Genomic DNA, 12,313 nt, shown 5'->3' with positions numbered 1-12,313 from the left:
GAGCGCTAGGCAACTCCCTAGGACAACTCACCCTGTTCAAACTGTGCTTCTAAGATGGATGGATTGAATAATTCCCATCTGACTTTTTTAGAAGCATGCACATGAAGTATGAAGCTTCTGCTGTGTTTCCAGGCACTGAAACACTACGAAAAATGTTGAAGAAAGCAGAGAAGAACTACTCACCAACACCTCTCATTTCCTGGGGGAAAGGGAAACAAAAGCACCGAGTACATCGGGCATCTGTTCCCTGTGGAACTGGGGGATTTCAGCTATGTTCCTTCCTTGGAGGATGATCTCTGGATTCTCTTGCAAGAGGCAGAGGAAAAAACCGTCCTTTAGGAAGAAGCAGGAAAATACATCCCTTCTCACTTTTGTTCATTTATATGGGGTTTTTGGCTTCCGTCTGCATGTGAAAATCAAATCACCCAGCCTTAGTGCTGATGGCTAATGCTTCCAGCTGAGCACCATGTTTAATGTCACTTTAAGAGCACTCCATTAAGAACGACAGATTTCTACGTCACAACTTGCCTGAGCTTTTTAGACTTGAACCTTCATGAAAAGAGAATCGAGTCCTAGACTATCGACATAAGAGAGATGATGCATTAGCTGTTCCACTCCCAAAGCACTTTTCTGGTCTTCTTTTGACTGCTAGTTTCTCAGAGATTGGGAAATAACACCTCTAAAGCCTAGCAGCAGAGTGAAGAAAGAAACAAGTGACTTATTAATCCAAAGGGAGTTATTCTTCTCTGGGACATGCGAGCATGATGGAAGGCAGCCTTTGTGGTAGGTCTCACTCTCCCCGGCTTTGTCAGTATTAGTCCAGTTATGTGGACTGCTCTGGTATGTGCATTAAAGCTTCAGAAATTCAGGACCCAGTGATCCCAGAATCACATTTCCTTGGTGACCCAGTGAATATCAGCCATCACCTACTTTCACAAGCTGCTCTCCTGAGCTTAGTGTAATCCTTCCTTAGCTACTCTCATGGGGTTCAGTCACAATCCAGCCTCTCAGGCCTGTTTCATCCTCTGTCAAGTATGCTGTCTTTCTCATACTTCAAACCCCAACGTGAACACCTGCTTAGTGGCTGAGAGAGCTAGATATGAACATGAGCTCCGGCATGGGGCTACCATGATGAAACAGATAAGTTCAAAGAGCAAAGAAGCCAGAACGACTCTGTGATTAGCAAAATGTTGCAGCAAATTTCTTAGACTCGTCGCTCCTTAGGACTTTTCTGAAACAAATGGACACTTCCATTGGAGAAAATCATGTCCTTGGAGATAACTCCTCCCTGGAAGGGGTTATTTCTACTGTTGAAGGTACCCAACTGAAGTGCTAGGTAGTTCAAATATTAGGAATACAAGGATATGTCACACACAGCCAATATTTTTCATTTGCAGAAAGAGCAAGTCTGTTTATTCATGCTTCCTGCACTTGGGTTCACTTTGAGAAAGAGCCTGGAGTGAAATCTCACGTTTGAGAAGTATGTACGGGAAGGTAAAAAAGGACTGTGTCATGTCACTATGCTGCTTGCCGCTATATTTATAAAGAATCATTGGTTCCCACTGTCTGAAAAATGGATGACTGAGTCTGACCAGGGTAGCCTTACACCACGTTATAGCCAACAGCACAGAAAAGCCTTTCCAGAGGAGATATTTCGCAAGGAGATGATTTTCTGCAATGGAAGTGTCTTTTTGTTCAGCTAGTTCAGCATGGAGGATAAAATGGCCTTGGAATCACATGTTGATGAATCTTTTTTTATCAAATACTTTCATATTTGATTTTTATCAAAATCAAAATCATTAATTGATCTGGTGTTGAGATTAATATTTTTCTAGGTGTTACATAGAACCACCCAAAAAGACCTAGTTGACCGGGACCTAGAACAGGTTCTTCACACAGCAGATAGCAACCTGTCCAAGGCCGGTGAGATAAATCTGACTGGGATGGTGGGGTTTGCTTCTGGAGTCACAGAGAGAAATGTCAGGGCTCTGTGAGGTGTGCACATCTGAGCTGGCCTCGTGCACTTCTCATGCACCCAGGGGTGATCAGAGACAGGAGTCCTTCCCCTGCACATGCAAAGGCAGTACACTGCAGCAATTGTAGTATCTCTCTGGCTTCCTGCTGCCATTCCCAGAGGGTGGGAGGCACCTCAGCCCTGCGGTGAATCATCCTGCTCTGCACTCGTCGCAGGTACCCCACGGCACAAGGAATGGACACGGGGTCCTAGATGCAAAGAAGCACATTCCCGTGGTGGTTACCTGGGGGATGTTTCTTGCAAACTGCAGGGGCCTTGGGAAACCATCTGCCCCACACATCTTCAGGGCACCCCGAGGAACAGCTGATGGCACTTCTGTTCACTCAAGTTCATCTCATCGCACGCATGAGATGTGCAAGCATGAGTCTGTAATGCAAGAATAAACTTTTGAACCAGTCTTTCGGTGTCCCTCTCTGGAGGGACAAACCACCTCCCTGAGCTGGAGTGCATTGCCAGTGGTGGCACTGGCGGCTGCAAGGGGCTGGTCTGTGACGATTGCCCTCGGGCAGCTTCCTCAGGGTGTCCAGGGACCATGGCAGAGACCAGGTCCTGCTCTGATGGTCCTTCAAGTCTCTCCCAGGAGGCTTGGCCATGCAAGGACACTGCTGAGTGCCCCAAGCCTGCACACTCACACAGCTGAGCTGTTCACTGGTGTTGTCATTCACTGGACAATTTCCAGCCCAGCCCCTCCCCAGCCAGGGCTATGGGGTGACCTGCACTGGCCATGCTGCTCAGGGTGGGAAGCAGACTCAGACGGACAGCAATAGCTGCTGATGAGCCCCTTTCCGTCTTGCGCTTCCTGATGGACCTATGGCCAAGAAAGGTGCTTGGTAGGGCCATGGGGCATTTCCAATGCCTCTGCATTTGGGTGCTCCACTAGATCTGGCATGTGGTGTTTCAAACAGGTCTTCTTTAAGCCGAGTAGGCAGCTAAGAAACACACAGGCGCCCGCTCACTCCCCCGCTGGGTGGGATGGGGCAGAGAATTGGAAGGATGCAATTGACAACAACAGAGGGCTGAGATAAAGACAGTTTAATATAGAAAAAGCAAAAGCCGTGTGTATCACCAAAGCAAAATAAGGAATTCATTCACTACTTCCCATTGGCAGGCAGGTGTTCAGCCATCTCCAGGAAAGCAGGGCTCCAGGGAAGACAAACGCTATAAATCCAAGTAACCCCCACTTCCTTCTCCTTCCCCCAGCTGGTATGGACTAACCCTTTGGCCGGTTGGGGTACACGCAGTTCCTATTCACTGGCAGGGCAACCCGAGAAGCAGAAAAGTCCATGATGCTTTGTAAGCCCTGCTCAGCAGTAACTAAAGCATCGGTGTGTTATCAACGTGGCTTTCATCACAAATCCAAAACATAGCTCCATAAGAAATTTAACTCCATCCCATCCAAAGCCAGTACAACAGGGTATCATGAATCACGCTCCAGTGTTACAGCCCTTGCCCTTCATCTTGCTAAAGCCCATCCTGGGACTGCACAGTCAGAGGAGCTTCGCCCTCAGCTCCAGAAAATTTATCAGAAAAGGGAGCTGAGAAACTTGATTTTCAGCTGCTGCCTTTCTTTTTTTATAAATTACAGAGGGAGTCTGGCTTCTCATGTGTATCAGGTATTTAGGCATAAAAAGAACACTAAAATGTGTAAGAAATGAGATCAGGAATAATATTACCACAGGTCTAACAAAGAAGGAAAGAAGCAAAGAAAAAAAAGGAGGAAAGGAAAGAAGGAAGGAAGGAAGGAAAGAAGGAAGGAAGGAAGGAAGGAAGGAAGGAAGGAAAAAGCTTATGAACAAGAGATCATGCAGCTATTTTCTGTGACTATGGTGGGAGTCATAGGAGAAAGACAGCTACGACACTGATGTCGAAATATAGTATATTGCAATAGTTTCCTCAGGGCATCCTTGAGCTCCTGGTTCCTCATGCTGTAGATGAAGGGGTTCACTGCTGGAGGCACCACCGAGTACAGAAATGAGACCACTAGATTCAGGAATGAGAAGGAGATGGAGGGGGGCTTCACGTAGGCAACCATGGCAGTGCTGATAAACAGAGAGACCACGACCAGGTGAGGGAGGCAAGTGGAAAAGGCTTTGTGCTGTCCCTGCTCAGAGGGGATCCTCAGCACAACCCTGAAGATCTGCACATAGGAGAGCACAATGAAAACAAAACATGCAAAACTAAAAGAGACACTGACCATGAGAAGCCCAACTGCCCTGAGGTAGTCTGAGTCTGAGCAGGAGAGCCTGAGGATTTGGGGGATTTCACAGAAGAACTGGTCCAGGGCATTTCCTTGGCAGAGTGGTAATGAAAATGTATTGGCCGTGTGCAGCACAGCACAGAGAAACCCACTGCCCCAGGCAGCTGCTGCCATGTGGACACAAGCTCTGCTGCCCAGGAGGGTCTCGTAGTGCAGGGGTTTGCAGATGGCAACATAGCGGTCGTAGGCCATGAAGCTGAGGAGATACAATTCTGCTGACATCAAGAACACAAATAGAAAGACCTGGGCAGCACATCCTGAGAAGGAAATGTCCCTCCTGTCCCACAGGGAATTGGCCATGGCTTTAGGGAGAGTGGTGGAGATGCAGCCCATGTCGAGGAGTGAGAGGTTGAGGAGGAAGAAGTACATGGGGGTGTGGAGGTGGTGGTTGCAGGCGATGGTGGTGATGATGAGGCCATTTCCCAGGAGGGCAGCCAGGTAGATGCCCAGGAAGAGCCAGAAGTGCAAGAGCTGCAGCTCCCTTGTGTCCGCGAATGCCAGGAGGAGGAACTCGGTCATGGAGCTGCTGTTGGACATCTGATCCCTTTGTTTACTGCCAAAGGAGGAAAGCACACTCACAATTTAGGACAGCTCTGAGCAAATCTCTTCCCATTTGTGCCCTTCAAAACCCAACCCCTGAAAACACACAGTTCCTCTCTCCTTTTTTTCAGAAACTTCTTGCATCTCCCTGCCTGGAGCTCTGGTTTATGCTGGCCAAGTGTGCCGTGAGGAGCGGAGCTCTGCCTGTGGGCTCCCAAGGAGTTATCCCTGCTCCACAGCAGGGGAGACCTGGGAAAGGGGTGACACCTTATTCACCTCAGTGACACCAAGACAGCACTTGCAAGTTTCTCCTCCTCGAGGGTCAGGCTGCTAAGCCTGAGATCCCACTCCCTTGATGGCAGAGGCTCTACTGGGCAGGAGAGGAGACCAAGGGATTGCTCTGGGGAAGGCATCTGCCTGCAGCAGCTGTCCCTGCTGGAAGCTGTCCCCATCTCTCCTCCCTGCCAGCGCTCACAGACTCTATCCCACCCGCTGTGTGCTCAGCTCTGCCCTGCAGACACCTCCTGGCAGCAGGGCACTGCCCAGGGCATCTCCGTGTTGGCAGGTCCTACAGGGCAGATCAGATCTATACTGAAGAGGACACAAAGGTGATGTTTGGGCGTTCTGCAGGCTGAGGTGGGTGAAGGGGCTTGACAAGGTTCTTTGAAGAGCTGTAGATGAAGCACTGTAATGCTGTATAAGTCTCCTACTCTGGGGCAAACCTTACAGCTCCATCTCCATTTTCACCACCAGCACAGCAGGAAACTGAAAGCAAAGACCCTGGAAAGCACCTTTACTCCCAGGTAGCCCCTGCCTTGAGGTGCCTCTGGAAAAGTGCCCTGGGAAATGGGTTGAAGTGATGTGGAGCTGTGAGCAAACCTGACCCACGCAACACCTTCTCGACAGCAGAAGAACCCTGCCCTGCCCTGCCAGAGGTCACTCCTTCCACCCACAGCTTCTCCCCACAGCGCTGTGGGAGCTCCCTGGGCAGGCTGAGTGCTGACCCTGGCAGGTGGAAGAGTCCCTGCCCAAACACACAGTGCCCTGGCGTGCAGTGACCCTGCTCGGAAGGACAGCCCTGGGCACCCCTGGATGCACACCTGCACTCACACCCCTGCAGCCCTCCCCGGGAGAAGGCAGCCGTCATGCCCTGTCCCTCTGATGGCACAGCAGAGAATCCCTGATCTGGAGCATGTCCTCCTCCTCTACACCGGAGCAACATCCCACAGGTTTTGGGCTATGACAGCTTTAGGAGATCCCTGCAGGAACTGCAGCTGCATTGCCTTGCAGCCAGAGACTTACCGTGTCAAGGGCTGTGAAGATTTCTCCCCCAGTGAGCTCTCAGAGTCCTCCCACTCCCAGTTGCCTTTAACCTCTCTCTGCCTTGCTCGTCTCTTCTCGGTGCCTGCAGGCAGTGCCCTCAGCCCTGCCGTGCTTTGCAGAGGAGCTGCTCCTGGGCAGAGCTGTCTCTCTGCAGCGCTGCCCGCTTGCTATGAGCTCCCTCCATCCCAGGAGCCTGGCCCAGCGCAGCAGCAGAGGACCAGCCCAAGACATTTTAATGACCCCTCTGGTGGGTTGGGAGCTGAGTCCATCAACCTCACACACTGAGAAGAAGTTGAAGAAACCTCTCAAGAAGGCAAAGTCAGATGTAAACTCCAGAGTTTCTTGGAGTGTTAATGGGTCCCACTGAGGATCGTTACCAACAAAGCCTCCCCAGGGGCTTGTTAAAGCAGAAAACTGGAGGGAGTGATGACAGGTAGGTAAAGGCGAAGTAAAGGTGATTCTGACGATGAGTAAACCTGAATGTGTTACATTAAGCCAAACGGACAAGCACTGAAAAGAAGCCTCTGTGTAAGGAGATCCTGTCCCTCACACGTTGCTCAGGGCTTTTCCTGGGGCAGTGCGATGTGGGGATGTGCAATGCCAAGTGCAAGACTATGGCATGACCCTCCTGGTTGGGGCAAGGAGGTAATAAGGTCATCCTGAATAAGGTTAAGGTGTCTTCTGGTAGACCTTGGTTGCTGAGACAACAGCCATAGCCATGGTGACAAAGAGGTCATCTCTGTTGGGGGCTTTCAGCCTTGCCACTGTCCTCAGCCATCTACACCACAGGCTGCCCTGCTGTGCCCCACCCCTGCGCCTCTTCCTTTGAAGACTGTTGACACCCAATCCTCTTTCCAATTTCACCCCAATATCTCACCACCCTTCCTGACATCTCCCCATCCTCCCTGGCTGTTCCTTGACAGACAAGGCCATGGGCTGGTTCACACTCCCTCTGGGTGCCCTCTTGTACCAGTTTCAGGCTATTCCTAGAGCACCCGGAGCCTCCCCACCACCAGGCCACAAAAGCCCGGGTCCCTCAGCCTGTCCACAAAGCGCATGTGCACTAGGCCCTTAACTCCATCTTGGCAGACGTCCTCTGGACACTCTCCAGTTCTACCCCTCTTCTCCAAAATGGGGAGCTGAACACTGGGACAGGCCTGGGTGTGTTGGGACACGCCTGTGTGTGTGTTGAGCCGCACCGCTGCTGAATAGACGGGGATGGTAACTCAAGTTGTCTGGGTGGCCACGCTCCTCCTAATGCAGCCCCATCTACAGCTGGCCTTGGTCATAGTGAGCATGAGCCACCAGCTCGCTGGGCGTCCCTCATGGTGCCCAGGCCCTTCTCCTCAGGGTCTCTGCTCAGCACATCAGGTCCCAGCTGGCACTGATATATGGGGTTATTCTTCCCCCCAGGGCAGGACTGGCCACTCTTCCTTGCAAAACTTCAAGGCATTTCTGTCGGTCAAATCCCAGAGTTTCCCAAGGTCCCCCTGGACTCAAGCTCCATTTAGTCAGCTCTTCACGTTTGGGTGCAGATGGCTCACCCTGATGGGGATGTCTCTCACAAGATGACAGCATGAGGTGTTGCAGGGCACTACAGACAATACAAGGAGATATGAGTTTAATTGCTGACCCAGGTAGGAATTACCATGGCAACTGTCTCTGAAACACCAAAGGAGGGTACAAAGCCAGTATAACCAGGGACTTGGGGAGAAAAGGTAAATGAGGATTGGGTTGTTTGTGGGTTAGGCTATGTTAGTGGGAATGTATACCTATATAGACACTCAGACAATATGGATCTCTCCAGGAGCTGGTCTTAGACCCTCCGTCTACCTGGGAGCTGGCCTCAGGTTCCCCTCATACCCCCAGTTCCCCCACACACAGACAAGCACAGACACACACACAAATATCTCCCTCCAGCACAGAATCACAGAACCATTGAGGCTGGAGGGCAGCCAGCTTCCACCTTCCCTGTGCTTCCTTTCACGCTTGGTTTGAGGCAGGAGCTCCTTTCTCAGCCATGCCAGTCTCCTGGCAGCTTTGTGTGACTTCCTGCAGGTCCAGGTGGACCATTCTTGGTCTTGAAGAGGAGATCTTTGACCATCAGTCAGGTCTCTCTACCCCTCTGCTCTGCAGGGATGTATCCCATTGGATTTTTCCAAGCAGGTCCCTCAGCAGGCCAGAGCCTGCTCTCCTGAAATCCTGCTCTTTGTTGCCTTCTCTTCTCTCAGGAGCCTCAACTCGACCTTCTCATCCCTGACTTTTACAGCCCTGACCAGCTCTTCCTTGGTGGTAAGTAGCAAGTCCTACAAGACACCTCATCTCACTGCCTCCTCAGTCACCCTGGTCACAAAGATCTCATCAAGGAGCTCCAGAAAGGTCCTGGGTGGTGAGTACCTCGCTATGGGTCCCCTTTCAGCAGGTATTCAGGTAGCCAAGTCCCCCATGAGTCCCACTGCAGTGGCTGGCACCCCATCCGTACAAAGAGCAGAGCACAATGAGGACCCCCAGCTCCTACTTCAGTCAGGGGAGCAGTCTCTGGAGGCAAGGCATGTTGTGGCAGAAAAAGGCCAACAAGGTGTCTAGGAGTCACTAAACCCAAGCATGAAAGGAAAAATTGCCTTCGCTTTTGACAGATAGAAAAATGAAAGCAAGTTCATTTGGAGTCGAAATATGGGTCAGATCTTAATTAGAGCCAAGAGTGAGTGTGAATGTTATCCAGGAAAAGAAAATTCCTTCAGGGGCACTGGATCAAAACAGATCACTCGCAGAATCGCAGAATCAGGCAATAGCTGGGCTTGGGAAGGATCTCTGGAGACTCTCTTGTCCCACCCACCTACTAAACCCCTCTTCAGCTCACGTGTCTGATGGGTGGTGGGGTCTGCTGAGCCATGGCTGCTCATGGGCCCCTCATCCTCCCAGTCTGGCCTCATGCAGGAGGAGGGGCTCCCATCGTCACTTGGACACGCTCCTGCACACCCAGAGCTCACACTGTGAGCTGCCAGGGGCACGTGCTTCCCCACAGCCCAGCAGCCCCAAGATGAACCCCGGGTGATGGATGTAGCTCTGCCAAATGTACCCACAGCTGGGGCACATCTGGAGCAGGGCTCTAGGTGTGATCAGATATTGAACCAGGGAGGCCCCTCCCAGCAATGGCTGCACCTTACAGTTACAGAAGGACGCTGAGACAGGTGGGTACACTTCATGTGGGCAACTACTCCCATCACACATTCCACATTCTTCACCTCCCCCTAACGGGAACCCTTTGCACACAAAGGGCCATGATCAAAATGCATCTCAAGATGTGGGAGGACCATCTCTGTGTGCCAGCTGGTCACAAAGTGATACGTCAGCTGGAAGTGCAAAGACATGGGTACATCATTCCTGGAAGACTTGTGAGGAAATGGAGGGAGCACTGGGCTGCATCAGCCCCCACTCTCCACACCCTGCATGCACTGGGAAATGGAGAAATAGGTTGAAGTGAGAAGGGATCTGGGCCCAGTTTAGACAAGCGCAGGGTCATACCGTCCAAATGAACACGGGAGATCAGGAACAAGTCCATGGATGGAGACTTGTACTGTGCTGGATGGTGCCAGAGGATGGGGCTGGGATGCGAGGTCCTACTTTCATGAGCCCTGTGGAGAGAGGTGGACCAAGAGCCTGCCTGTACATGGGGAGAGGGAAAGTCTTCTTCAATGTCAGCAAGGATGAGACTCCCAGTGCCTTGAAGAATGAAATTCCTCTCTCTTAGCTTCAGAGGAACAATGCCAGGCTCAAAACAGAGGTACCTTGGCCTATTTTAGGTGCATTAACATAAGTCCCTCTGTGGCACAGCCAATTCTCAACAAGCTTCCCTTCCTTCTGATGCCACTTCTCATTGCTCCTAAAGCTGTTTTCCTGATTATTGGAGTGGATAACTCAAACTCCAAGCTCTGATGCTGGCATTTGCCTTGCACTCCTCTCTTGGGAATTTAAACCTGGGCTGCCTCCATACTGAGGCTCCCATGCAACTATTGCACATGACTGTGAAACACCCCACAGCATGCAGGACGCCTTTGCACGGCCTGGATGAAACATCTGTGCTCCTGGGATGCAGCAGTCACCCTGGGCTGCAGGTTCCTCTCCTCCTGCTCTTCCTGATGACCCACACCATGACCCTGGCTGCAAACCTCTCCACTATTGTGCTGGTGGTTGTTGATGGGCATCTCCACACCCCCAGGTACCTCTTCCTGGGACACTTGTCCTGCTGTAGCTCCACCACCCTGCCTAGGCTACTGTCCTGACAGGGGACAGGGCCGTTTCCATCTGCTGCTGCATCCTGCAATTCTCCTGCTTTGCTTCTCTCACAGGAGCAGAGTGCTCACTCCTGGCTGTGATGTCCTCTCATCACCGCGTGCCTGGCTGCAGACTGCTGCTCTACGCAGCCCTGAGGAGGGCCAGATCCTGCCTGCAGCTGGCAGCTGGGCCATGGATCAGTGGGGCCCTGGCCATGGTGGCCAACACCTCTTGGCTGTCAGGCATTGTCTTACATGGCCCCACTGACTTCCACCTCTCCTTTTGTGAGTTTTGCCTTCTCCATTCTCTGTCTTTACTTCATCTCCATTGATTATAAAGTTGCACCTTACCCGGAGGTCTCCCAGGCCCTGTGCCTGTATAAGGTGTCCTCATTGGCCCTGCATTCGGATGCTTTGTTCTTGCCATGGTGTTTCTGAGATTGTTACAGTGGAACTTCCATTCATCACCCCTTCCATTACACTTGTAACCCCTTTTTCTTACCTGTACTGTCCTACATCTGCTCAAGTTGTTGTGCTGGAGGAACCATGACTCAGTATGAGGTGTCAGCATGTGTAACTTAAATGCTGATGTGCTGGAGCTTCAGTGCACAGGGACCTTGAGACACCTGAGGATTTGGCCAACAGAAACCTCCTCAGGTTTTACAAGGAGAAGGGGTGAAGGGGCAAAGTGGCACTGGAAGGCCTGGACTCTGACCAGAAGGGCCTGGGCATTATGAGGGATGCCCTATGAGCCACTGGGAAAGGCTCAGCATGAATAAGGCCAGCTGCATATGGGGCAGTGTTAGGAGGAGCGTGGCCACCCTCGACTCAGCACTAGTGTGGCCACATCTGCAATCATAGTCTCACAGGATGGTTTGGGTTTGAAGGGACCTTTAAAGATCACCTAGTCCAATCCCTTCTCTTCAACTAGGTCGGATTGCTCAAAGTCCCGTCCAAACTGACCTTGAGCACTGCCAGTGATGGGGCATCCACAACATCTCTGGGCATCCTTTTCCAGTGTCTCACCACCCTCATTATGAAAAATGTCTTCCATATGTCCAATCTAAATCTACACTCTTTCAGTTTAAAACCATTGCCCCTTGTCCTCCATTACTGGCCCTGCTAAAATATCACTCTCTCTTATAAGACTTCTTCATACATTGGAAGGCTGCAGTAAGGCCTCCTTGGAGCCTTTTTGTCTTTAGGCTGAACAATTCCTGGACTTCAGTAAAGCTTTCGACACTGTCTCCCAGAGTATTCTCCTGGAGAAGCTGGCGACTCGTGGCTTAGACAGGCGCACTCTTTGCTGGGTTAAAAACTGGCTGGACAGCCAAGGCCAGAGAGTTGTGGTGAATGGAGTGAAATCCAGTTGGCAACCGGTCACAAGCGGAGTCCCCCAGGGCTCAGTTTTGGGGCCGGTCTTGTTTAATATATTTATCCATAATCTGGATGAGGGGATTGAGTGCTCCCTCAGCAAGTTTGCAGACGACACCAAGTTGGGAGGGACTGTTGATCTGCTGGAGGGTTGGAAGGCTCTGCAGAGGAATCTGGACAGGCTGGATCGATGGGCCCAGGCCAATTATATGAGGTTCAACAAGGCCAAGTGCCGGGTCCGGCACTTGGTTTACAACGCCATGCAACTCCAGAGGCTTGTGGACGAGTGGCTGGAAAGCTCCCCTGCAGAAAAGGACCTGTGGCTGTTCATTGACAGCCGGCTGAAGATGAGCCAGCAGTGTGCCCAGGTGGCCAAGAAGGCCACCGACATCCTGGCCTGTATCAGAAATGGTGTGGCCAGCAGGAGTAGGGAGGTGATCATGCCCCTGTACTCGGCTCTGGTGAGGCCGCACCTCGAATGCTGTGTTCAGTTTTGGGCCCCTCACTACA

General features: G+C 51.5%; 2 protein-coding genes across 2 annotated transcripts in view; one reads left to right on the top strand and one right to left on the bottom strand.

Moving 5' to 3' along the window:
* The window catches only part of LOC132320275 (scavenger receptor cysteine-rich type 1 protein M130-like), a 114,516-nt gene that overhangs the window by 45,801 nt on the left and 56,402 nt on the right, over nt 1–12,313 (top strand).
* Nucleotides 3,822–4,829, bottom strand: LOC132320182 (olfactory receptor 14A16-like). The gene has a single exon (XM_059832454.1). It carries the CDS (start codon nt 4,827–4,829, stop codon nt 3,822–3,824), a length of 1,008 nt encoding a protein of 335 aa, XP_059688437.1.

The sequence above is a fragment of the Gavia stellata genome, chromosome 34 (genome assembly GCF_030936135.1).
Source record: "Gavia stellata isolate bGavSte3 chromosome 34, bGavSte3.hap2, whole genome shotgun sequence".
Classification (NCBI taxonomy): Eukaryota; Metazoa; Chordata; class Aves; order Gaviiformes; family Gaviidae; genus Gavia; species Gavia stellata.
The sequence above is the reverse complement of the archived record's forward strand: the minus strand, read 5'-3'. Positions and strand labels throughout refer to the sequence as shown.

Coding starts and splice junctions, on each gene's coding strand:
- LOC132320182 (XM_059832454.1), bottom strand. CDS start 4,829: ATGTCCAACAGCAGCTCCATGACCGAGTTCCTCCTCCTGGCATTCGCG.